The 27,056-nt window shown below is 35.0% G+C and overlaps 1 protein-coding gene across 10 annotated transcripts in view; it reads left to right on the forward strand.

The window, feature by feature from the left end:
- LOC116430995 (uncharacterized) overlaps positions 1-27,056 on the forward strand; it is a 289,607-nt gene that overhangs the window by 223,282 nt on the left and 39,269 nt on the right. For 8 of the 10 annotated variants that reach the window (XM_076367618.1, XM_076367616.1, XM_076367617.1 and 5 more), the window contains one exon: positions 18,976-19,075. In XM_076367618.1, coding sequence (XP_076223733.1) covers positions 18,976-19,075 — 100 coding nt within the window. Of the gene's footprint in view, positions 1-3,796; positions 3,945-17,396; positions 17,416-18,975; positions 19,076-27,056 lie in introns of those variants that run through there. The other 2 variants (XM_076367620.1, XM_076367626.1) reach the window with 2 other exon arrangements.

Raw genomic sequence — 27,056 nt, forward strand, 5'->3', positions numbered from 1 at the left:
TAAAAAAAATAAAGCCACTGCTTTATTTATTATTATTGTTAATAATTCCTTCGAACAAACTTCAAAGAAGATTTCATATTCATTTCTGAAATTGTTGACATTCGACAGCTAACAGTTATATCAAGTGGCATTCCCCGACAGTTAACGAAGGTATATTTGTTCTACCGAGAATAAGAGGATTCACAGACGATATGATTTATCGTGTGACGAACTGTGGAATTATGTTCAAGACGACTGTTTGAAAAATGATTGTAGAGTGTGTGGCATTTTTGCACGACTCGATGACGTTTAATGTTTCATTAATATTCAAATAATAGTATCAAAGGCTATAATAATTATGCACTTCTAGATAATTTAATTAAAGACTTGTTGCATAAAATAAATTACTAATAGGCCTGCTAAAGAGTAATTCATAATTCTTTGAGAAATTGAAAACATAAGATACGATTACTTTATCAGGAATTTATAATCAACGTAAATTTATTAAAATCAAATGTTGGTACATAAATTGATAATAGTTTAATCATAGTTAAGAATAAACGAGTTTTCTTGAACAAAATAAAAGAAAAGTTTATGACATAGGAACATAATTATTTTTACTGTAACTAAAATTGAAACTTCGTCAATTTTGTACGATAAAATTTCTAGTAATATATTACAAGGATGCTAATAGCACTTCATTAACTCCAAAGACTCTTTTATAGAGCGAGCGAGTTTCTTTGAAGAGAACTTGAAACAGGTCGTTGTTTTGAAGTTTCATCCTACTCTTTAAAGAGGCTATTGTGTCGTGAAAGTTTCCGTTTAATTACTTTGCTCTGAGTTACGATCATACAGCGTATCCAGGAAGAAAATACGAAAACCATACGAGAAATAAAAGGAAATATGACACATCGTCGCATCGATGTGGTTCCGTCTTTAATTAAACCCGTCCCGAAGCCAGGGTGCCGTTCGTGACGGCCTTTTAATTAAGCTCGTTTAATCAGCAGGGCCAAGCTCAGTTTTCGGTTAAACCGAAAACACGATAGCAATTCCGCTGTGTACATTTTTTGTTGTAGTTTTGAGAAACGACCGAAATTTTGCGAGCAATCGGCAGAAGAATGGTCACCAGACTGAATTATAATTCAACTTTTTTGTACATGCACTGCTGTACATATTTATAATGTATATATCCAGTATATCATTTTAACGACCGTTCTATTTTCTTCTTGTATATACAGTAATGGGAGTTTAGAAGTTGTTGGAGGGAAACTTTTAAAAGTAGAATTATACTGGAGATTAAGGTGTATATAAGTATATTTAATATTTTATATATTATATATGTTATGTATTAAAAGTAAGAAATATATACTCGAATGTAAGGAACTATGTGTTAAAGTAATATACTACCTTGATTTATTAATATACACTTGACACTACTTCTTTGCATATTTGTATTGCATAATTATTCCAGTAACTTGTTTCTAAAATTTTTAAATAAAGTTATATCATAACATCTTAATCCCAGTTCTATATTTACGATATTTCTACAATTTGAGGTTGAAGCTGCAGTGAAATAAACTATTGCATTGATTTTAAAATACATAAAAATTGTCCATTATTTATAAGCGACAATTATTCAATTTTTGTTTACATCCACTTTGAAGTAGTTGTAGAAATATTGAATGTTCGTATAAAATATTAATCAAAATAGGTTAGTTCTCGATAAAATTAAATCTATGATGAATTGCTTTCATATCGAATTTTATGAATCTCTTTTACGAATCCCTCGTTAAAAAACAACGACGATTTTCAAAATAGAAACACTGAAATCTTTCATTATAATCTAATAAAAGGTCATAATATTTCATTGTTATGTTAAACACTTTCGAAAGCATACAATAAGACTGTTATTGCTCCAGTTCAAAAAATCTTAAAACTGCTTAACACATTGTTGACCGGTCACGAGCTAACTCTTGTTTACCCTAGCATTAGCCATTTTAATTTTTGAAACGCAGGGCAATATAGAACGCTGCAAAAGCAAAATACTCTAAGTTGTATAAAAGATACGTCCAAAGTTTCATTTCAATTTATTATGTATAAATAAGGTATATCGATATTTATTAAAATTCTTTTACTTTCATATTTAATTATAAAACAATAACCGTTAACGTTCATTCAACAATGTATTAACAATGTCTTTACTTTCCCATAAAAACAAAAATATCCGTAACGAACGAACATAACTATTACTCGGATTGATCCAAGAAAAATTTTACACTTACAAACATTTAAACGTCAAACTAAACGATCCTCAAAAATAAATATACAATCCCTTCTCCGTCGAAAGATTAAAAACAAGATAATCCTTGCAAAGGTAATTACCACATAAATCACAAATCAAGGGGTTAATCGCGACAATTTCGTCAGCAATGAGCCCGAACCCTCCAAGTCAAAAGTTAGGGTGTCGAATACGTAGAAATGCGGCTGAACGGCCAAGACGCGACCGTGACGGGGAGTCCTGGCTCAGTCCTCATCCGCAGTCTGTCTCCGTAAGTCAGAGGCCTCACAGGACTTCGGACGATTTCCTCGCGGCATTGCGCAGGAAAAATCACCGTTGTAGTCCTGTGTTCCTACGGGAACCGGCTGAATCGATAGTCGCACATGCGCTCGCCGTACACGGAATCATGGGGGAAGGAGTAACACGGGGATGGACGGAGAAAGAGGGAGCTAGAGAGGGATAGAGACAGAGAGAGGGAGACCCGTTTCTCCTCTCGTTTGTTCACGTCTGGTGGAAGAGGGAGCCGAGAGGGCGAGGGACGAAACACCGACCGGCTCCACGTTGAATCCCTCGCGGATCAGCATCCAGTACTCGCAATACCACGCTAGCCGCGATCACGCCGCATGTTCGTGTCCACTTTCGAGCCGTCCACTTTGAACCTCGACCGTGATTCAACTGTGATTCAAACTTGCCACCGAACTATCTTTCTCTTTCAAACGCGTGCACGTTATATATACCCTCTTCGTCCTTTCTTCTCTATCCTGGTTCATCGATATTCTAAGAAGTCATAGTTCCTTCGCGCTCCGACCGTAACGGTCAAGGACTGTTTGCGTGTGCAACTCGACGATCTTCCGCATTGCATACGGATGACAGAGATGTCCGCGTAATTTATATGTATTTTTCGACAGCGACAGGTTGTGCCGATAGTATTTTTCAACCGTGAGACCCTGCTCGGGGGCAGTTACGCGACGTGATCGATCCCACTGCGGATTCCTCGATCCCCGCCGCCGCGCGACACTCCGAGTCACGTGTTGGTGCGAGTGATTGCGACTTGATCACTTTGTTATCGCTGTCATGCGTGCAGATGCTCTTGTCAGTGAAGGACCTGGCTAATCCCCGCGGTGGCTTTCATTAAACGGTCGGCCGGCGGGGTTGAAGGACTGCCATCTGGTTCGAGCGGTGTTGTTACGCACGCCTATGGATATATCCGGCGTCGCATCGCCTTTGATCAGTGGGCTTGATCGCGCGGCTGAGCGATGAATCCGCGGATGTTTCGAGGATCTATCGACGCGTGCTGTTTTCTAGCGATATTTTATCGATATATATTTTATGAATTGTTGAATGGAGATTAACGGGGATTTTAGTAATAGTTGGACTAAGATGAACTACAGTTGAGAGTGATGAAACTCGCTGAGGAGTCAGCTTTCTGATTCTAAATGCCGTGTCCCTTCGCGAACGATCATGTCGAGGACAATGCCAACACGTCCATCTTTATTCGTCCACGCAAACCGCGATCCAGGATCGTCGAAGTTGAAGCGGCTGAGAATATCTTGGAAATGATTCTCTGAGATGCTGCAAGGATAGCGTGCAACTGTCCAGAAGCAAATCATTCAAAGGCAGGCGAAGCCTTGCAGGCTTCCTGATGGACAGGTTTTTCCGTTGGAAAAGCCACAAGGCGCAGGATGACGTAAGTAGGCATGATCAAGGACTTTCTTTGATATGTCAGAGAATGTGATAAATTATTTTGAATGATCTATTAGCGACTTCTTGCGGTACATAAGTTTTTATATTAGTCAGAGGGCAGAATTCCTGGGCATGGACTATATCTGTTTTCTGTTGGTTTTTTTTTTTTTTAGTACCGACACCTATGGTTATTAATAATAATGATTTATACTTTTGTTTTTGGGAAATTGAATGTTCGTGATAACTTTTGGGAGTTTTAATAGAGAACAATTTTAATTCAAAATATTTTTAATGTATTCACGGTATATTCATTTAACATAAAGATCAAGTTTAGCTTCAAGAACATTATAACAGCGTTTTGAATCTCAAAGATTAATTTAGTTGGTAATTAATGAATACCAGTCTGTAAATTTGGTGAATTTTTAAAGAATACAGCTAAATAAAGATCTCGATGAATTTTTAGATTAATTCTTATTTTACTATGAATGTTTGCACACTGTTAACAAAATTTTCATTGACATTTTCATTTCATAGAAATAATTCCATACGAGTAAAGAATTTGAGTTTCCAAAAATCTGCATAGCCCGTCGATAACAATAATGATTTAACCTCTTCAAGGATACTCGCACAGATGTGTACATTTGATTTTAGTCTAACATTAACGTCCATCAAACGGACACTTACTTTTTCTTCATATGTTTTTCATAAATGCTTCCGTCCGTCTTCGTATCGTTCAGTTCGTATCAGTTTTAACAAAATAAACCGTAACTAAACGAAAGCTAGAATCATCTGTGTTTCTTTGCAAAAAGAATTCGGCTCTGAAGAATTTAAATGAAATTAATACCAAGAATCCACTGGAAACAAGCTAAAAAATCACAAAAAAACTTAAAAGTAAGCTACATAAATTCTTCAAAATGATACAAAGCAAAATAATAGAATCGCTTTGATGCTGAAAACACAAATAACACGTAACAGGAAACCGTCATAATACGTTCACTCGAACACAATAATTTGATTTTGCGGATTATCCCATCAGGGCTTCTTTGGTTTCCCGAAAATGGTCCCAAGTGAAGAACGGTAGTGTAAGGATAAACGAGAAAACTGGCGGTAAAGGAGGATTGGACGGAATAGGAGATGAAATTATGCATGTATTAGGGTAGCCCGGCTTCGCCGAGCTCTTTCAGGTGGAACAGGCTCCGAGAAACCGTGGCTTGTTTCTTCCATGAATGCGTAGGATTGTGTTTTCCGAACCGGTTTCCGCGTTTAAGACACGCTTCTATTTCACATAATAACCGACCATCCCGCGGAAAGTTGTTCTGAATGGCGGGGACACCGCGACCAGTCGGGAACCCGATCATCGTAAGAAATGAGATTCCGCAAGAAAGCAAATTGAGCCATTCTTTTTGCCTTTCGCCGTGTGATGCAAGCTTAAACGTTTTACATGCCAGTATTCTCGAAAGAAAATAATACACCGATTCTTATATTCTTTATTTTCATTGGATAATCTTTGTGTAAATATTATGTCAACATTTTTACGAATAGTTTTTTTTAACAGTTGTTTCTCGTCTTCCTTTGAGTGATTTTAATTTTTCGATTGTACACCTTATTATGTATCTTAAAAGGTCCCTTCGGTTTTATTCGAAATATTTTATCGTTGTTACGTAAGATAGAGTTACAAAAATTTGGAGTTGGTATGTCAAATATTATCAAGTATATTTATAACATATTATTTTTAGTTAAAAAAACTCTTTTAAAAATTCATTGTATAACGAAATATTAGGACTTGATTCAGACATTTTTATCCATTCTTTACATTTTGCGGATTATTTGTTTAAACCAACGAATATCATAAATTTTAATCTACAAATCTAACCCAGAAAAATTCAACTCAATAATATTTACCGTTTAGGATAAAAAAGATGAAATATATATATACAATAAAGTGATTTTTAACATTGTATTATTTGGAACTGAAATAAAAGTTTTATTATCGAAGCATACACATATAATTCTAAAAAACAAACTTTTTAACAACATAATTCTTTTTTATTAATCCGGAAGCACGCTTTACTGTGAATCTTACAACAACTTAATGAGGAAAAATAGGGACAACATAAAGATAGCCGCCTGCATGTTAATACATTACTATTAAGGTTGCCAACCTGTCGACGGAAGATATTGGAAAACTCTATACAAAGGTTTATATGTTGTTGCAGTAACATCGTTACTCAGGGAATGTCGGGAAACAGTGTCTTGGCACGGAACACAGTTGCGACAGTGAATGGTGGGGGGGGGTATTCTTCAGGACGGAGATAAATCACGTATTTTTCTCACTCGTCCAGTATCTCCGTTCTCGGTGCCAAGAAGAGGATTAAATACACTCGACGCAGTTTTTTCCCGTCCGTCCAGTGAATTTGAGTAGAGCGGCATACGTCAGATTTCCTTCGAGTCGTGACGCCTATTTCTTCTTATTTCAACCCCTAATCCGTGCTTTGACCCATAAACATTGGGTTTCAAAGTTTTTCAATTTTTGTAACACTGTCAAATCTTTGCTGAAGCTTCTTGAGTACTACGGAGGTATATTCATTTGCGATTTAACCGATATATGAGGAATTTTCGAAGAACACTCGTGGATCGAATGTAACTATACATTAAATAGCAGAAACGATTTCGAGCGAGAAACGGCGCATAACAATAAAACTTAATATTCTTCGTTTTTCATCTGTTACTATGAAAAGTGGGATCTTGTAACATACATAATATTTAACAGCTTAATCGTTTTAACAAGAATTGTTGGAACATATTAATATTTAACAGTTGATACGGTTAACTGTTTAATTGTTTTAACATGAAATGATTAATATCTGTTCTGTTTAATAGTTTACTAAGTTTAATAATAAATTGCTGTATAAATAGTCAGATTTTTATAGACATTTTAGCTTGGATTACGTAAATATAAATTTAATATATTTCTGAAGTTTTTATTAGAAAGAGTCGAATTCGTTTTTCTCTTATTTCTTTTTATTTCAAATATTGACGACTACGTTTCAGGTTTTAATATATCGACTGCCATGTCAGCTATATATACAGGCGACACCTGCACTTTCCTAGGGACTATTCCAACTTATACGATTGGCAGATCTGTCCTGCGATCAAACCATTCGGCGTCGCATTTTATAGGATGATCTTCTTATGTGCAACAACGTATTACAGAAATGTTCCTCCAGGGTAGCGTTTCATCGTGTCTCTGAAATTTGTTTCTATATTCTTGAAAGAAAATGTTATTCTAACCGAGTAGAACAAATGTCTTGCTTCGACAATAAATTAAACCATTTACCTAATTTTCTTTTACCTTCCACTCGACAAAATTCTTTTTATAATTCGACTTGCTTTTCCAGAAATTTTAATGTGGTATTAAATAGTTTGTTACATATTAATAAATGGTAATGATTTCTCATTTACTACGTATCTTGTATGTTTACTGTGGGAGTTGTTTGCTTTTCGGGTGTATCATGACTCCCAATACTACCCCATAAATGCCTCCCATATTTAAGAGTACATGAGAAAGTTTCTTAGAACATAGTGAACCGTTTTATTTATAAGTTACAATTATACAGCCATAAACACAGTGAATCTCACGAATGGGGCCAAGTGTCTATATATCTTCAGTATTTACGAGTACACGTAACGGAGAATAAGAAAAGTTGCTTAGAACATAGTAAACGGTTTCTTTATACGCCTATAAATATGAGATATATTACCGCTTGAAAAGAATAATCACTTTCTTAATTAGAGCCTCCAGGAAAAAGGAGCATGAGAGATACTGCAATACATTAGTATATAATTATTAACTTACCAGCTTCGTTCAGTTCAGCGTCATTTACACCGGAAAAGCAGAAAGCTCGCCTAACAAATGATCGAACGGTTTTAAGCAATGGCATAATTCGCTCTTTATCCCCGAGCTTCGTTCACCTTTCTTTTCGCATCTTTCATTCCAGTACGAAAGAGGAAGTTTCTTGCAATTTGTAAAGGCTAGCGCAGACTGGTGGACTTGGTCTATAGAATGTCTACATAGCCTGTCTACTGACAGTTAAATGGTGTCGCCAGATATCTAGAATATCTGTACACAATGTCATGCGTCCAAATCAAATTAGTGTCTCCAATCTTGTCCTTGAATGAAGTTATGAAGCTGTTATTGCGGTTTGTAATATATATACTTAAATATACAAATATATGCGTACTTACGCATATTACTAAATTTATAAAAAAGGAAACGAGAAACTATTGAACGTCTCTGGAAATGTACGATTTTAATTTAATACATTGATTGTTTCATCAGCACTTATCAAAATTCTATAAAGCCGAAATAGTTTTCTTATTAACTGCTTGGTAAATTATTTACTCATTCGTTAATTATTATTTTACTAATTCGTTACTAAGCTCGTGTAACATTTTACCATCCACAATTTGGAATGGGCAACAAAATAGTTTTTTCCTTTGATCTATGGATAATGAGCATTGATAGGTTGTTTTGATCATAGATAATTCTAGTGTCAACCCTTTGACAACGAATGTCAGCATTTTAGAAACATCATGCTTCCATATTCGAGATACAAAATTAGCGACGTATAATTTAATTATTCGAATAACAAAATATTAATGCATATTCCTCATTTTTTACTGTATAGAAATTCTAGGCATAATTTAGCATCTACTGAAGATTTCGAATATTTTAAAATAAATACAATTTATTTTCAAATACTGAAAATAAATACAGATTTCCATCCAACAACATTGAAAATAAATCGAGTGCAAAGGGTTAAAAGATCCGGGATTCGTTAGTCGAATCGTGCGAAGCTCGATTTCTTGCGCGGCCTTATTGCCGGGCAATAAAGCTCGGCGAGAGGCCTCGCGAAGAATAAATTGCGAACGGCCTCGTGCCTCCTCCGTCTTCTGCCCGGGAAAACGGCGAGCCCTCGAGAGAGCAGCCGTGAAAGGCTGAAAAAGCGGAGTCGACTCGAGTCGAGAGTAAACTCGGCTCTTGCCTCGAGTAAACTGACACTCGGCGAGTGCGAGCTTTCTGCTCTTTTCATACTCCTTGGTGGCTCGCCGTCCGGAAGAGACTCGTCGCGGCCATGAAAAATTTAAGGGCCCAAGCGCTATACCGCGTGGAAATTATTGCATCACCGGTGGAGAGACTTCTTCAGGCACTGCGCGGGCACTGGAACATCCTTTCGGGCCCTGCCGTACCCTAATATTTCGCTTCCACTTGCGCGATTTTGCAAGTGACACTTTACAATTGTATACAGTCAGCAACAAAAATATTTAAACTACATGGGAAGAAAGAAATCGTTGAACTAAATGGGGGAAAGAAACTTAGCATTTAACTTTGTACGGCAGGAAACAAATTGTTAAACAAAAGAGGAAACAAAATTTGGCGCCTAAATCGTATCATAACACATATATAACTGAATCATATAAGTTGATTATGATTAATCGTCTTAAGCGAGACTTGCAATTAGGAATGCTAAACGAAAAATGTATCGTAATTTTTTACTTTGAGAACCACGCGACTTTTTACTTTATTTTTTTACCTTTTTTGCGCTTTTCTTCATGAATTATCATTAAAGAACTAATTTCAACGTATATTGCTATTTATTCTAACAAGTTCCATTCATGGTATGTACATCCAATAAAATTTAACAAATATTTAGCAATATGCAAACAGGCTATGGAACATTTGTTGTGTCTAAGCATGCATAACGCTTGAATACTTTTGTTACTGACTGTATTAAAAATTATAATTTAAAATCGTAAAAAGTATTGAAACTGAATTAAATTTACTTTTAATCCGAGTAGAATTACCGATATAATTTTACTTTACTGTTCAATGTCATTTTTCAATTGAGAATTTAATGGACATCGATGGCAATCGTATGTATACTTTAAACTGAAATCAATTAAAATTCCTGTTAAATTCGCACTTTCATCCACTGTAAAATTAAAAAAACACAAATCCGTAAATACATGTATCAAAGAAATTAAAACCACTTTCTATTTAAAATAACAAGTAACGTAAAAATTGCTGTCCAAATCACGGTTAATTGAGAACTGTTACAAAATAAAGGAAACATCTATTTTATGTTGTGTGAAGTGGTTATCAGGAACGATTGAGAAAAATGGAAAACACAATGGAGAGGTATTTCGCGTATTAAAAAAATAAAACGTTCATTTTTTGGGATTAGCGAGGCGCGTCAGGTTCGATAAATCGGGGTTTACGTACCGAACAGTGCAGAGATACGCGTATATATACAGCGGTGTCGATGGTTCTCCCGATGGAGCGAGTAGTGGTTGTAGATGCGAATGTGGTGAACGACCCGGTAACAACCATTCGGCCAACAGGCACAACAATTAGATTCGAACGGATAAGCCGACTCTTCCTGTAATGCGAAACTCGTGGATGTTATATTCGTCGTATCTCGTGCGCATTGTCACGGATATTTAGCCGTGTTATTGACGTGCACGCAGCAGATACCTCGGTCCGATAGGAGAAAACGAATTTCTCGAGGAATTCTACGGCGGTATATTCATTGGCGATTTAATCGATTCGTGAGCAATTTTCGAAGAGCACGCGTGGGTTGGAAGTAACTGTATATAGAATGGTAGAAACGATTTCGAGCGAGAAACGGTGCACAGCAATAAGGAAGACTCAACGCTCTTTGTTTTCGGTTTCTTATTATGAAAAGTGTAACCGACTGGGATCCTGTTAACATAATTCAGATATCAAACGTAACATATACTATATGAAATAATTAGCTTTTCGTTTATTTAATGGTGTACTCAGTTTTGAAGTTATGTGTTGATTTAATTGATCTTTTAGTTTACAGGTGTGTCATGTAATTAGTAGTTAGGTTTTATGTAACTTATAATGGATATAAGATTCCATTCTCTTTTAATCAATTAATAAAGTAATGAGTATAGGTGCCAAGAAATAAGAGTGGTTAATGGAAATAAGAAATTGTTTATTTTTATTTTATATTATATTATAAGTTACACGAATTGTCAGTTGTAGCTGCAATTCCAATCTTTCGATGATAAAAATACCTTTCGAAATTCATACTTTAAAAGCAAGCACTCTTAAAAGTGTAAAAAGTCTTCAAAACCACTATTACTTTCAATTGATTTTTCTGAATATTATATATTCCTCCTACAAATATATCATTTCTATACAAATTAATTTTCTTAACAAAGTCACCAACCAGAACCGAGTTTATTAAAACAGTACAATATTTAAACAAACAGTTTTATAACAAACACCCATATCAAAACTGATATACCAATCAATCACGAACTCTTCGCACGAACATATGTGTTCCAAGTTCTTCCGAAGAATGGAACACCGCAAACTTGATATTTAACAAAGGGACGCGAAAACTTTCCTGTCATGTTCTGAAACCGTTGCTCGAACATCACCCTACAGTTCACCGGAGAGAACCGCTGTGCCACCCCCGTGCCTCGAACCGTTTCACTCGGAAGCACGCTCAGCCGTCGAGGAATCGCCGATAGAATGTGCTATGGGGTCCCGTGTGCCGCGGAGCGCACAGGGAACTAGGCCGAGAAGCGAAGCGGTGAAGAGAGGAGAGGAGAGGAGGCGATCTATCGGGCGTAGCGGAACGTGTACACGGTGTACACACGGCGAGCCCAGTTTTCTCCTGTCCGCTCTCGGACATTTTGCCGTGTGTGTAGGTGTGCACGCGTGTGTATGCGCGGGGCCGAAGGCACTGTGTGTTCACCGTACGGAGCTGTTGCTTGATTAACCGCCGTAGAACGCCGCATGTACACACACGGCCGAGCGGACAACTCGACTCTCGCATTATTTACGGCTAATGGTTCAAAACGCGGAAGACTGCTGGCTCTGCGCCACTGCGAGAGGAACGTGAACGTTCATCGGACCCCAAGATTTTTCAAAATGTCTTCACTCGCTGAAAGTCGTGATGGAAAAACTTTTTGGATACTTTCGATGACCACTGAAACCAGAGATTGACAACAGTTTTGATTAGACAGCGGATCTTTACGCAAGTTTGAATGTTCGAGAATATAATTAGAGAAATAGAACCACTGTGGAAAATGATTATTAGCAATAAATAATATAGGAAGCTCTACACTTTCGATATTTTATTTCCAAATTTCTCATAAATGCTTGAAAATTCAGTCTAGTTATGATATTGCTTTCGGTTCTTGAAACAGTTATGGAGAACTGAAATAAGTCAAAACTTTTATTCGGTATATCGGTTTTGAGATATATCGATATTATATTGATTCTGAAACGTTTTTGCAACTGTTATTTTTCGATTCTTCATTTTGGTATTTCGTGACTGTTTCAAGAACCGAAACCGAAATGAAGAATCGAAAAATTTCTAAGCGGAACCGAAACCGATATAGCTCATAACCGATATACCGAATAACAGTTATGACTTCATTTTGGTTCTTCGTAACTGTTTCTATATAACAGTTTCAAACAGTTATTGTCGAAATATTTTCAATCCCTAACTGAAACGCTCGATGAGGTTGCTTTTTGGTACACTCATCCTTCTATTTACGTTTTAATTTATATGGTTATGTGGTCAACCATGTTCACAGCTATGTGTTACTCAAGCTTCTTCAAACTTTCGAAAAATAACTTTATTTTTTAATAATGAACTTTTCCTCTACCAACTTTATTTTTCTTTCCTTTAATCTAACCAAGAGATGGAGAATCAGAGTGAAACATGATTTCATTACCAGATACCGAGTCTTATTAGAATTCCGCAAGCTAAGTTTGAAGTCAATTAGTCGAACGTCGCCTGAATTTTTAGTTTTGGTTGCTTAAAGTTTCGAGCAGGCCTTCAAGTTACTTGAATAATTTAGTTCAAAATGTTATGAGTTCTTCGATTTTTCGAATTTCCATATTGAACTGCTTTATAAAATTTCTACAATATCAATCCTTTGAAAATATATACATATAAAGAAAATGATTTCTGATATTTTCTGCTACTTGTGTTCTCTTAGTATGACTAATTGTTACCTGTTACGTTTTGCTCAGTTTCAGCAATTTATAATAAACTGTAGATATGCAAATATTTATTTGACGTCAGCGAAATATTATGTATTCGTCTATCGAAAAAATATAAATTCTTTGCCATGTGCACTAAACACGACCGATGATTTTACGTCATGAAGTCTTGAACGTCTGGTAGACATCATTTCAGTGCAAGAGGTTAACTACTGCGTGTGATCCTAACGATGGTTCAAGTGCACGAGACGCGGTCGCTGACCAATGCATTGACCAAAAAACAATTGGCAAACATACTGCCATCGATTGCAGCGTGCACTGCAGGATGTTGAACAAGCATTTTAACACATTGCCCGCCGGTCCCGCAATAATGCGGAATTTTTTTTCCTGTGTGTATGCATGTCTTCCGCATTGATATTTATTTATAAATTAAAAATGTTGGCTTATGTTCATAATTCGTAGACCACTCATCTACCGTTTTTCATTTCATGTAGATGTTTCAAGATTATTGTACAATAAATAAATTATAATTGTTATAAATAAATATTAAGTCACTAATTTTACGAATTTGTATTCTATTGTGCCAAAGATTTCTAATCGCGATTAACTTACTCACGATTGATAATTATAGTAATATAATTTCTGCCATAATTTTTAGACTCTAAGTAGTTCTTAAAAAAATATTTCTTTAATCAAAATGTTCAACTTTGACAAGTATTTATTAGTAATTTTTAAACTATTTTTTTATAAGTGTGGATTTTTAGATATAAACCTGTAAATACAATTTTTACAAAGATGCAGTTGAAAAGTCACGGTCTGTTCATGCAATGTTGAAAAAGTATTGACACAGCGAAAGAGTTTTGTTCTTTATGTCTTTATATAAAACTAGTCATAGTTTAGGTATAGTTTAGTTATAGTTTAGTTATAGTTGTAGTACAGAGTCTTAACCGCTCTTACAGCACCTCGAGTACTCAACGTATAGTTCCAGATAGAAAAGGAGCGAAACACGTCTAGAAGAGTGACGAGTCGGTTAATCTGCGCGATCGCCTTTTTAATCGGTTCATTCGGCTAACGTACTTACAAACTCGCTTGACTCTTCTGGCTGCGAGGAATGTTGCTCTTCGCTATTTTATTAACTGATATGGATTATCTGTCCCCATCCAGCGGGTTTAGCCTGATAGCAAATCGAATAAGTAGCGAACATTTAGCTGCTGGGAAGTTTACGGGAGCAAAAGTTTTACTTCCGTAAAACCTCTTAAAAACTAATGCTAATTGACAGATGAAATGAGACTTTTCGATCAAAGATTTATTTATTAAGTGAACTATAAATATTTATGCAGGAACATGTTTCTGCGGCTTAGACAATTCCATTAGTTTGAAGATAACATTAAATCATTATTAAACGCTGATAATTTTTGTGTTCATTTTCGAGCAGTTTGAATGTTAACTGATACTGCGGATATATATAATTTGTAGCGAATCAATTTAAGGTTAACGTATCTCAATCTACTGATAAAAATTGTAGAAGTTAGTTAACAGGAATAATTGTATATGTTCATATATTTTTAAGTTTACAGAAATTATGAGTTTTTGTAAAACATAATATTCGAGTCTGTGTAATATTTTCTTGTTTAATCTTTATAATCTTTTTATAAAAATATAGAAAATTAATTTATTGAAGGTTATCATATTAATAACATTGCGGTTGGTTTTCACGTCATAGAATCATACATTTAGTACTATATCGTGCGTATAGATTGTAATACTTCGGAGATTTCAATACATGGTAAGATTACTCTTGCCGCATTCTGGGATTGAGAGAAAATTCACGTTGTAATGTTATTAATAAATAAATGAACTCTATTATTTCGTGTGTAGTATACACTGTCATATACATGCATACTACGCCCAACGTAGAATCACATGTCATATCATTTATGATTAATTAATAGTTAAATTTTGTAATTAATTGCTTTCAGTTTTTTGAATTGCAATTGGAAATGTACGAGGTTCCGTCAAATAGATTTTCGTTCGTGTTTAAATAAATTTCCAACGATAAAATTGATTTTACATAATCTTAGACATTCTGGATATTTCTTTGAAAACATTACAATAACTCTATTTAACCTGTTAACTAAGAATAATGAATTAACTCATCCTTTATATTCATCTATATGCTTCAATTATTTTTCTTTTTCTTATTCATTTCATCGAAAATTCTTTACTATAGCACTATCACAATATTTCTAGTAGCACAAACTCGTATAATAAATAAGTGTATTATACAGATAATCAGTTTAAAACATTTTTATTTACTTTATCGTATTTATATGACATAAAAGAAAACGATGCTGTTTATGAAACCATTCAGTGTTACACAAAGTATGCAAGTGCCTTTCGCATTCTCCATAACACGTTCTTCATAGTTTAGCTATTTTATAGATTTACGAAGCTCCGTCGAAACTGACGCGGAACACTTCACGTGTACACACTACCTTGTTACAGTATTCAAACTAATGTTGTGCGAGTGAAGCGAACTTTATCCGCAAACATCCTTTCTGAAATCTCGTCGCAACACCTCGAACTTTCGATACAGTGTATCCCGTCAACCCAGCCCGTCACTCATCGCGTTGTTATCGCTGAACGCGCGTAACTTCGAGATCTATCGCTTTGGAAATCTTCCAATTCTTGGTTTTCAGCAGCGTTAGTCGTTCCCTGGTGGTATTTCACCGCTGGGTCTCAATTTCGCGCGTGAAAACAGTTACGTGGCGGATCGTGATGTGAAATTTTGCCGATCTAAGCAATTCCTACGAAATTGATTCCCCACTGCCGCCTTCACTTCGGAACAGAAATGTCCAACACGGGTTACACGAAAAGTATCGTTGAGATTTATTTCGAGACATATCTTGGGACAAACGATAAGCTTTCTCAATTTTTACACGATATTTTATGATGCATGATAAAACGAAGTATTTTCTTTAATGAACTTTTTTTAATTGTTGTAACAGGATGGTTATTTAATAAATTATAACTAGAGAAATAAATGTTTTGAAACAGATAAATCTCATTTTAACCAATTCAGAGAGACACAAAAAACGGTATTAACACTATTTCTACTAAAGATATCGAAAGATACCTTTTGAAATTTTCACTTTTTCACATTTCCTGTAGTCAATTTTATAATCTTTATAGGAAAAGTCGAAAAACAATTCAGAATATACGATTAAACTTGGAAAATAATTTTATGTGAAAATTTCAGAAGGTGTCCTTTGACACATTCGGTAGAAATAGTGTTAAACATAACAAAAATGCTATCGGTTACAAGACAAATAATGAATCCTCCGAAGTTCAGCGCGCATTTTGAATATTTCTAACAGTGCATACATTGCCATCGAGGTCTCATGCGAGCAGCAATAGCTTCAAGGTTTTTTGAGACTTGTTTCAGGACTAGTAACCTACTTCCTTACATATTATCCATTCTATTTACTAGGAAATACTGTAGTTAGTTTCGAAAAGTGATGGATTTAAGTCTTTTTCACTTTTGTTTGCGACATGAGCATATCAACATATACGAAAATCAATACTTAAGCTAAATGGACCAAAGAAAATGCGGAATTTTTAATTCAATTTGAAAACCAGTCATTTGGCCAGTCGCTTAATCGTTATTCATTAATTAATTTTAATATTTTTATATGCGTAAGTTTCTAGTAACTTTTGCGAACATTTGTAATATGAATCACTCAGAAGCTAATCTTGTTAAATCTATTGTCTGATATTTTCTGATTTTTGTACATTTTAATGGAATAAATAACATTCTTTTTAGTTAATAAAGGATTTACTCGTTTCTTTGCTTTTTCTAGGGAAGAAAACCCTTCTTTTGATAGCTTCTAAATATGTTGTATAATAATTTCAGAAGTCAAAACATTAATTTCCACAATTTCTATTTGCTAGACTTAACCGCATTAGCTTCTGAGCGACTCGTATGTAGCTCACGACAATTTTTTTCTTCTCTATATAATGTCGCTCAGAAGTTAAGAGGTTGGACACCCATGCTCTAGAATTACCCGACCGTTCGGAGGAAATTGGGTGAGCGAATCCGACGGACTCGCACAAATCGCATTTCCCGTCGAGCTGCGAACGTAAAAGGATCTCGAACAGATTACCGATCGACCGCGCCGCGGGCTGACTGCTGGTGTGTCGTAAGAAACCTCGTAGCCGCGACGAATTCAGCCTGCGTCGCGAACGCTATTTCCGTTTCAAGGAACCCGTCGCCGCGACTTGCTCGTGAAATATACTCGGCTATTGATGCCATTTCGGGCAGACGAACGAGGAAAGATTGCGTGAAAAGAAGTAGAGCCGCGATTTCAAGGCTCGAGTCACCTTATTGTGCCGGGCGCTAAGGCTGCTTCTTGAAGAATGATAGGTTTGTTTCAACGAACTCTGATTCATGTTCGGTATTTTAATTTCTGGTAGCATGGGTTTTTAGTTTTGATGTTTGAAAATGTAAATCGTTCAGTAGGATCTATGTGCATAATTTAGGCGTTTTTAGGCAACGATATTTGGGTCTATATTGATTCTGATTATCGGGAGGATGTTTCTGGTAAATAAATTTGTTAGCTTCCGTTGGCTACCTTGAATCGTTCTTTAACCTGTTAACTGTGGAATAGGTTTAATTTGTTCTCTGTCAGCGATAGCTGAGCACACTATAGTCTAATTTAACCTGTTAACCCCTTGCCTTATGATTTATTTCTTAACTATGATACAACTGCTTTAACGTTAATAATTTATTAGGAAAAGACAAATTTGTATGGTTATTATATGTCTACGTTTATTCCAAAGGTTAATGACTGATAATAGAAAAGTATTATTTAATTCATATTTAAAAAAATAAATAACACTCAAATTTTTCGTGGAATTTAAATTCAAAAATCTCTGATAATGCTCACAATGAAATCAAATAATGAAGTGTATATTCGTTTAACGCAGGCCAAATGAACCTATAATATATTGTGACGAAAATCTGAAGCAAAACGAAGAAGAATTACCTGTTCATTTGAAAAAGTAAATAATTTATCGTTGAAACAATTAGTATTATTTTGATTTTAAGATGACGTGTATACTCGTCGAACGCAGTTAGTTGGTTAGATATATGTCTATTTCTTCAATATTTTTGCAATGGTTTTAATCAAATTTTGCTTATTAAATATCAAGCTAAATGTACCTAATGTACAGAGATGTACTGCAACTTCGAAGAACGCGCGAAATATTAAAACAAAGGGCCGGCGGAGTTAAATATATATAATCCCAAAATGGTTCACACCAGAGAGGCTGACTCATCAACGCGAAGCGTGTTTGCAAATATAGATGCACTTACTCAGAAAATTAAACGTGCCTGTGTACAGAGGAGTGAAGATTGTGGAGAGCAAATATAGGGATATTTTCTGATATCCCTATAGTATCTTATATTTGCATGTTTTAATACAGAATTAGTAATACAAGTTTGTAAATAATAAAAGCTATTTATTTATATAAAAATTAAAAATACAAGGATTTTATTAGCTTCAAATCAATCGTATAGATAAGCTTTCTCAAATTACGTTAAATACAGAAAAAAAATATATTTTCCTCTACATTCATTATAGCCATTCAAGCTCATCGTTCTAAAACGTCATTTGCATCGATCTCAGAAAACATCCATTGGTCGCATATTACATCTATTGAATCAGTCAAAAAGTCTTATCGCATTTCCAACTCAAGTTCAAAGAAAAATTTCACTTTATTGAATCAAGCTTCATCAAACTGTAATTGTGTATTTTATTCGAAAGCTTTCTATTGTCTCTTTATTTGTTTGTAATATTTATTCATACATTACACCATAAACGTCTCATTAATAACAAAGGCGATAAGACTTTTTGGCCAACCCAATAAAACGAGAAACGTAACCATTTCTAAGCTCTAACGTCTCGATGAATTGATGTTTCAGGGTCTAGACAATGTGAGCTCTGCGACCCTCAGGCCTTTCAACTCGGACATCAACACGCCGAGGATCGACAGCTATAGGTTCTCCATGGCAAACCTCGAAGGTAAGCTATCTGTTCGTCGGGCAAGCCCGCAGGGGGTGAGCGTCGATCGTTCCCATCTAGGTGCAATTTCCGTAGCCGACGTCGCGTTCTACCAAGAAGAAACATGTTTCGCCGGGGCAAAAAGCCGAACGTCTCCCTTTGTCCGTGCCTCGATTCATCCCTACCCTAGCTTGTACCTATATAGGCCAGTTTTTCGAAGCTTTCCACCCTCGTCTGCCCCATGCGTCGTTAATAAGCAACGGACGGGACCGCGCGGACAAAAGGGACGTTTTCATCCGACGAGATTGTGGACGCGAGTTTCTTCAGAACGCGCCCCGAGGAAGATGTCGCGTGATGTGCTACGAGGTGTGCCTAAAAATTAATGAAACAGATTTCGGTTTTTAGAAATTTCCAACTTTCTATTTCTTTTCTGTTATTTCCACTTTACCTTCAGTATTAACCGGTTAACTGTGGAATTTAGTTTCAAATTTTTGACTTTTAAGATGACATATGTGCTTGTCGAACGCAGTTAACTGGTTAATTTCAAATCAGTTCTTCCGAAGCAGTATTATAAACACTTTAACTACCGAGCAGTCAAATTAATTTCCTTTTACCTTTTTGGAGATATTATAAGAGTGCATTTATTGAGAATTTCATTGGCTTATATTTTAGTTCGTGCATTACTAAATTAGTCTAGTTAGTAATTTCTCTAAGAAATATCTTTTCAATAATTACGAAAGAAGAAATAAGGAATAAGTGTAGCTTCAGTGTTAAGATGTGTTTGAACAAAAAGATGTAAAGGGTCATAGAAAATGTACCTTGTCCTAGCTTTAAAATGACTATATTGCCTTCAAAATTACTTTCTATAATTCAGTGTTTAAAGCAATAAACGTATTCTTACGATTTCATAGTTTTTATACTATTCAGATTTTAATCGATGTGTCTGTTTTATTTTCCTATAAATCAAAAGCTATTTTAATATGCATCATTTGGAAACATCTAATAGGTTGTAACAGAGCAGTTAAAAATTTTCGCTGAAAGAAATTTAGTTCGCTTTTTCCAAGCATGGAAAATAACGTTTCAAGCGGTGTGTTACTTTTTAACACTAAAACTGCCAAAACTAACTGACTCACTCTTGATTCTTTTTGCAATTACTAAAAAGATAACAAATGTTTCTCTGAAAAATAATTAAAGAAATTGATTTAGCAATACACAAACTGAATTGTAAATCAATTTAAGTTTCGATAGATGCACTTAGAGTTTCTATAGAGAAATTTCAAAAAGTCAATTTAACTGCTTGGTAATTTTAGTGTTAAGAGAACTATTTTCAAGAGAATATGCATTTTTCATTGAGTGACATATAAATATGTTTATCGAGGCAGTTTCATTACTTTTTTAAATCTTCGTAACGCACTGACGAAAGTTTCCTTCGAGATTGATCCATTCTCCTTTCTTTCACGAAATGGTATAGCTTCCTGTATCCGATCGATATTCGAGAAATCGGGCCGACGACTAATGACTTTTTCTGTATACAGAGGGGGATGTCTGTAAAGAGCAATTTCCGTTCTTTTATTACACGCTGTAACGATTCCGCGGCGACACTAAGCATACCAATCGGTCAGGAAACTCATTTCGACTAGATGATCGCCTACCAGTAACGACGCTTCGCGACTATAAATCACGATTATCGGTAAACTTCGGCCTGAAATGGTCGTTTTAAGAAGATTTAATAATTCCAGGACATTGACAGAATATCGTTTAGTGGAACTGATTATCCTTGATGATAGTTCTTTTAGAGTTTAATGCCTTTTTCGTAGTATCCAAGTGTCTATAGTAGTATTTATGAATCATTCTTTGCATCGAATAATGTAGTTAAGCCTCTAGTGTGAAATGTTTCATAAAAGTTCAGCTTTATTTTAGCAGAAGTGATTCACATGTTTGTAGAGTGTATATATAAAATGAAAAAATTGAAAATTAAACAAGTATCACTGAAGTTAAGAAGTTAACCAAGCAGGTCAACTTATACTAGAAAATATTGAAACGCTTATAATTTTAAGAATAAAGCATCCAAAATTCGTACTATAGGAAAATTTTGTTGGACATTTCAAAATGATGAAATTATTTCTTTATGTGTGGCTACTTTAATCATGATACATTTTATGAATACAAATAAATATTAAAATTCATTATTTTATAATTAGGTGCCGAATAATTCTTTCTGCTTTATCTTTTATTTTTCGTCTTAATTAATGATACTTATTATTATTAAGTTAATAATGCATGAATACTTTAGTCTATTCAAAATATTAGTACATTAAGGAATATAAATTTCATGTTTATGCGCATGCTTATGTAGAACATTAATGTAAATAGAAAATAATGTTCATTAAAATAAAATGATACACTAACGAACTAGAACTTCTTCCGCCAGATTCTTTTACTTTACAAGTACTTTCGGCTGTCACTGCATACCCATATGTCAAGTTACTTAAGACAGTAACCTTAACGTAGAATTTCAAGATCACTAAAATCGCTCAGCTGTGCCCCTGTTCTATATAATTATCTTCACTAAATTTCATTTATACGACACTTATCAATACACGTGCTCATTACTCAATTTATTACAATTATCAAAGTTTTCTGCGTTTGTCGAACTAATTTTATTAGTGTTTTTACTAGTATTTTATTGCTTTCTTCCTTGTATAAAGCATAGTTTTCGCTTTAATACCTAATTAGTGTCATAAAGGTTTAATTTAATTAAGACCGAACAGCTAAGATTAAGGATACGTGCAATTAAAAATATTGTGAAATAAAACGAAATACAGGTCAATTATTTTAACGAAGAGTTAACAACAACATGAAATATTTATATTCAATTAATACGTAAGTTCACTTCTATTTTTATACAATAATATAAATGAAAGGAAAAACCAATTTTATTTAGTAATATATATGCCATTCTGCTTGAAGATCTTTGACTAACTTTCGTTATAATCTTCACCAAAAATATATTTTTATAAATTACTTTGAAAGCTACTTAAAACCTAATTTAAAAGCATACGTCACTTAGTAACTTTAGCTAATATTAGCAATTAAATTAAATTAATTAATTATTAGCAATTAATCAAGTTTATTAATATTAGTAATCAAATATTAATTAAACAATGATCCAAAATTTGCTTAATCTTAAATAACAGATTAATTACAGACACCTTTCCGTAAGGATTAATTACACACTAAATTCGCAGTCGCCATTCGGTTTGACACATCAAAATTATAAACTCCGATATTCAACACCAAAGTTAGTACAATCACACATGAAACGTTGAAACAGAATAATCCTACCCTTAATTTCCATATTATTTATATTAATTCCCAAAACTATCAATGTCTCATTAAAAAATCATGGATACATCCAGCAAAAAAAATTCTGAATGCAAAGGGTCAAATCCAATTTCATTCTAAAAACCCAAGATAAAACGTAAAATCTTTATTGAAATTACATAGAAGAAAAGCCACATATCCCATGAACGTGCACGGTGATGAAAATTGTCTCCAAAACAACTGACATTGGACGGTGCCCGCCTTTTCGTTGATGTCTCGCGTTTCGTATCGCCGGTCACGTCCACTCGTCCGTCGCCCCCTGCAGCAATTCTGCGGCAGCTGCAGTTGCAACTGCAGCATCGGGTCTCGCACCTACAACGCCGACATTATCCGACATCTTTTGAACTAGCTCCAGCCCCCCTCCCACGGCCGGGTTCAAGCCCCGAGAAAAATCCTAGGCCCGTCCCGTGCCGGCGTCGGCTTTCACGTCGTATCAGCGGATTTATACTCGACGATGGCGCATCGCCGCCCCTAACCGCACGTTCCACGCGCTCGATAATATCCTGCTCTGCGGTTTCACGATCCCTCCTTCGCGCCTTCTTCGCCAGCCGGCCTAGAGCTTCGTCGTCCTCTTGTTTCGCGAACCGCTGTACTCCCTTCCCACCATTTGATTACTCGTGCCTGGAATTTCTTATTTGCCCCGCTCGTGTTCAATTACGCCTCCCGACCGCCATTCGAGGGTGAATAAACCGACGAGTTTGTCCTTTCTGGTCGGCATTTCGGGAGTTGGATGTTTTTCGTATTTTTCTTTACGCTATCCGGAAAGAAGAATGCTAAACGTACCACGACCGATAAATGACCGGTTTGAAAATTTTATTAAAATTTCCGCATTTCCTTTCACTCATTTAACTTCGTATCGGTTATCCGATTAAACGGTTTCAAACTTTTGTTCTTCCCTTTGTTTTAACAAAAAAAATTGATTGTTTCATTTGTTTACCTTTATTTTATAACCAACTACTTGAGCTGTTACGATAGGAATAGGTGACGATAAAGTACCGGTATGTTTAGTGTTAAGGGAATGTGTTCTTTGCTATTGTTTGCTGTTGGGAACATGTTTCATGGGATTGTTTGTTGAATATAGGTTTTTTGTGGAATTCTGGGAGAATACGATAGAAAGTTTTATTAACGTCTTGGATGAATTAAGGTTTTATTAGGTGAATTAGCTTAAATGCTAATCAGCTATCAATACATGTATTTCGATTGATTTGTGCGCAGCAGGAAGTTTTTTTTCCACAAAATTCATATTACGAAAATACATATTCTGAAATGAAAAGATTAAATGGATTATTATAAAGGCTATTAAGAAGATTTCCTCCTTTTCAAAGAGTATCTTACACAAATTTTCGTTTACACATTGAATCTAGAAGAAAAATTTTATTTTACATTTCCTATTTACCAAATTTATTTAAGAAACATTCCAAGCATGGAATTTTATCAATTTACATTAATATGTCAAAAATATATTTTATATCTTCTATTGCTCACAGTACAAGTATATTATTGTTACTGTTACCATTTCTGTTATCATAAAAATCTTTGAGGAGTTACTTCTATTTCTCTCAAAAAAGTAATTAATAGAAACCTATTTTGCAAATTCATGTTTTTACAGTAAACCGTTACTATTTGCTACTGATCTCGTTCCTATATTTCGTCCTTCGGAAGAAGGATCACCTCCATTAAAACTAGCCAAATATTAGCGACAAAGACGTAACACACATCAGTAACTGCCCACGCAGCAACTCAGAATATTCCTGAATCAGTGCGTACCAGAGATAATAGCAATTCGTTCAGTATCGCCGGAGGCTGGACAATCGATACGGTAATACCTTGATGCTTTCTCGTTCAGCTTGCGTACGGCGCGGTAGATTTATGACACCGTAGAAGGGAGAATTATTATTTTAGCTACCACGGGGATAATAGTTCGCGTGGGAGTGCCGCTAATTCCTCAAATTTATCTTCATTTTCGTATTTTTCCGTGAATTATAACCCATATTTATGTGCTATATAGACGTATGATGATGCTTGTGTACGTTCAAAAGCGCATAGGATTTCATTATGAAAATAATGTTTTAAAATTTATACCCATCGTCATGTTTCCGCAGTGTTCGTGTAATGTTGCTTAATGCAGGATTCATATTACGGTTGCAATGTCACGATATACTCGTATGAACTTTTATAAGCTGCAGTCATTTCTTCTGTGAGTATATATCTACAGTATTATATGATCGCTGTCTTCAATTGAGATTAGTTTGCATGCAGGACGTTACAAATGTGTACGTGTGTAATTAAAACCTTCTATATTTATTCAACATACCTGTGCAATAGTTTGGAATGCAATTGTGATATCAAGAGGGGGAAATTTATAAGTATAGAAGGCGTTATGAATTGATTTAAATATCCTGTTGTGTATTAAGAAATAATTTATAATTTTCTATTGAAAGCTTTTTGAGTAAAATAGATAAAGGTTACTATTGCTAACTGTAAATTATCAATTATGTGAAATAAAAACGAAGTTGAAATAATAGAAAGTAGAAACGAAGATACAGTAGATATTATTAAACATCAAATTTTATTAACTTTAACAAATTTATAAGAAATGCTCGATTTTAATCACAACAGTACACAATTTGATCCCTAAAATTTAAAAACTTTCCCTTTTATGTACAAATTTTACATCAACTACCGACTACGATTATTAATAACAATATCCTCTTTTTTCATTAAGGTATAACATTTACAATACAACAATAAAAACGTCAAAATGTAAATGTAATTGCCAAGGCTTTAAATTTAACGGGCGTACGTGTATCAGCAAGTTGCAAAAAATTAAAGTATGCACGTTGTTAACGTTACGACAAAATGCAAACGCGTTCAGATCGGAGAACGCGATTGGGCAGGGCGTGTACAAGCGGGCCACGGGAAAAAATTGCACGGCTGGCCGTTCATTGCGATCCGGTATCTTCGTGGAAGGTTCGTCGGGCGTCTCGAGAGGGTAGCCTTTCCTGCAGCCGTAAAAATCGACACCAGTCGGGACGTGCATTCAATTACAGCGGGCGAGACTCGCAGAAATTTAATCAATCATCTAGCGACGCATTAAAATAGCTGAACAGCATACCACGGGGGCGTCGTTCAGATCCGTGCCGCGTCTTCCGTCCATTTTCCTCTACTTGGCCGTTCTTTCAGCGTACCCACGCTGAATTCTACGGCTCGTTAACAACCGTACCACAACCCCACCCACGATTAATGCTCGCAATTTGCATCGTTTCGATATCTTCGCGTTCTTCCATAAGTATTTCGGTTTCTTGCATAAGCGACGGTCGTAGAATCAATTGACTCCGCCGAAGAATTCTGTTCTCTTTTCTTTGATCGTACGAGTTAGATAGATGTAATGTACTCAGTCTTTTCGTAACGATTTTGTTCCAGGTGTAGTATGTTCATGAAACTTAACCTTTTGCCTTACAATAACATGTAAGACCCGTGGTGAAGACTTTAATGGTACTTAACAAACATAATTATTACTCAGTTTCTGAATTCAAATGAAGTATTATTCTTCCGTTATCAATCATTATATTTTAAAGCGAACGTGTAAATAGAATATGCCTAGAATTTTTCTCTGTTTTTCAATAAATTGTTAATGGCAAAGTAGTTGTATCGATTGCAGTTGAAATATAAATCGTAAGGCAAGGGGTTAACGTTTATAATATTTCGTTGTATACGAAAGTGTGTATTGTGAATGTAAAACTGTGATCTAGAAATTAATTGTGGTTGAAAAACAAGGAGGAAAGGGTAAGGATCTTGTGGTCTGGAAAATATTTGAGTATGTTGTGACCTAACTATTTATGTAGTTACGATAAAAGCTGTAAAATATTATAAACTTTAATATAAACTATAAACTTTTAATATACAAGCACTTAAAAAATATAATTTACTGTTTATATTTTGAAAATGACGCTGCGAAAATAAAATAACTTCCATTCACATACTCACTTTTAACTTAAAATTTCGACAAAATAAATTTTACACCTAGCAGTAAAAGTTCTCATTACCTTTGTAAAATTTTTAATAGCCAAAGCAAGTTCCATATCACTCTGTTGTTCTCTAACTGTTAATGTAGGTATTTATATGGGAAACAGGAAGCGCGAGTACAGTGCTTCCTCGCTACTGCATTAAACCCTAGTTCTATGATTTCTTTCAAAACCGTGATTCATAAAACTACTTTATCGTTAATAATTTATTAGACAAATAACGTAAATGACATTTCCCTGGTATTAAGCCTTGTAAATGCGAATAAGAAATGAGGAATAGTAAATAATAACGGAATAAATATAAATATTATAAGTAAATAATAATAGTATAAATACAAATAGTGTAAGCAAATAATAATGTTATAAATATAAACAGTATGAGTGAATTAATAATAATATAAATATACTTAGTACAAATAAAAGTAGTAATCACGAATAAAGGTTCCCCACACGAATAACGATAAACAATTAATTCGTTAATGTTATTCAAACAAAATTTTACCCGAATAATGCTTAACATTGTTCCTATTCTCGAGATCATCTTTCGAACAACGATCATCAAAGTACAACGCCAAGCGGCCGAGTTTCCGTGA

Source organism: Nomia melanderi, chromosome 5 (genome assembly GCF_051020985.1).
Source record: "Nomia melanderi isolate GNS246 chromosome 5, iyNomMela1, whole genome shotgun sequence".
Taxonomy (NCBI): domain Eukaryota; kingdom Metazoa; phylum Arthropoda; class Insecta; order Hymenoptera; family Halictidae; genus Nomia; species Nomia melanderi.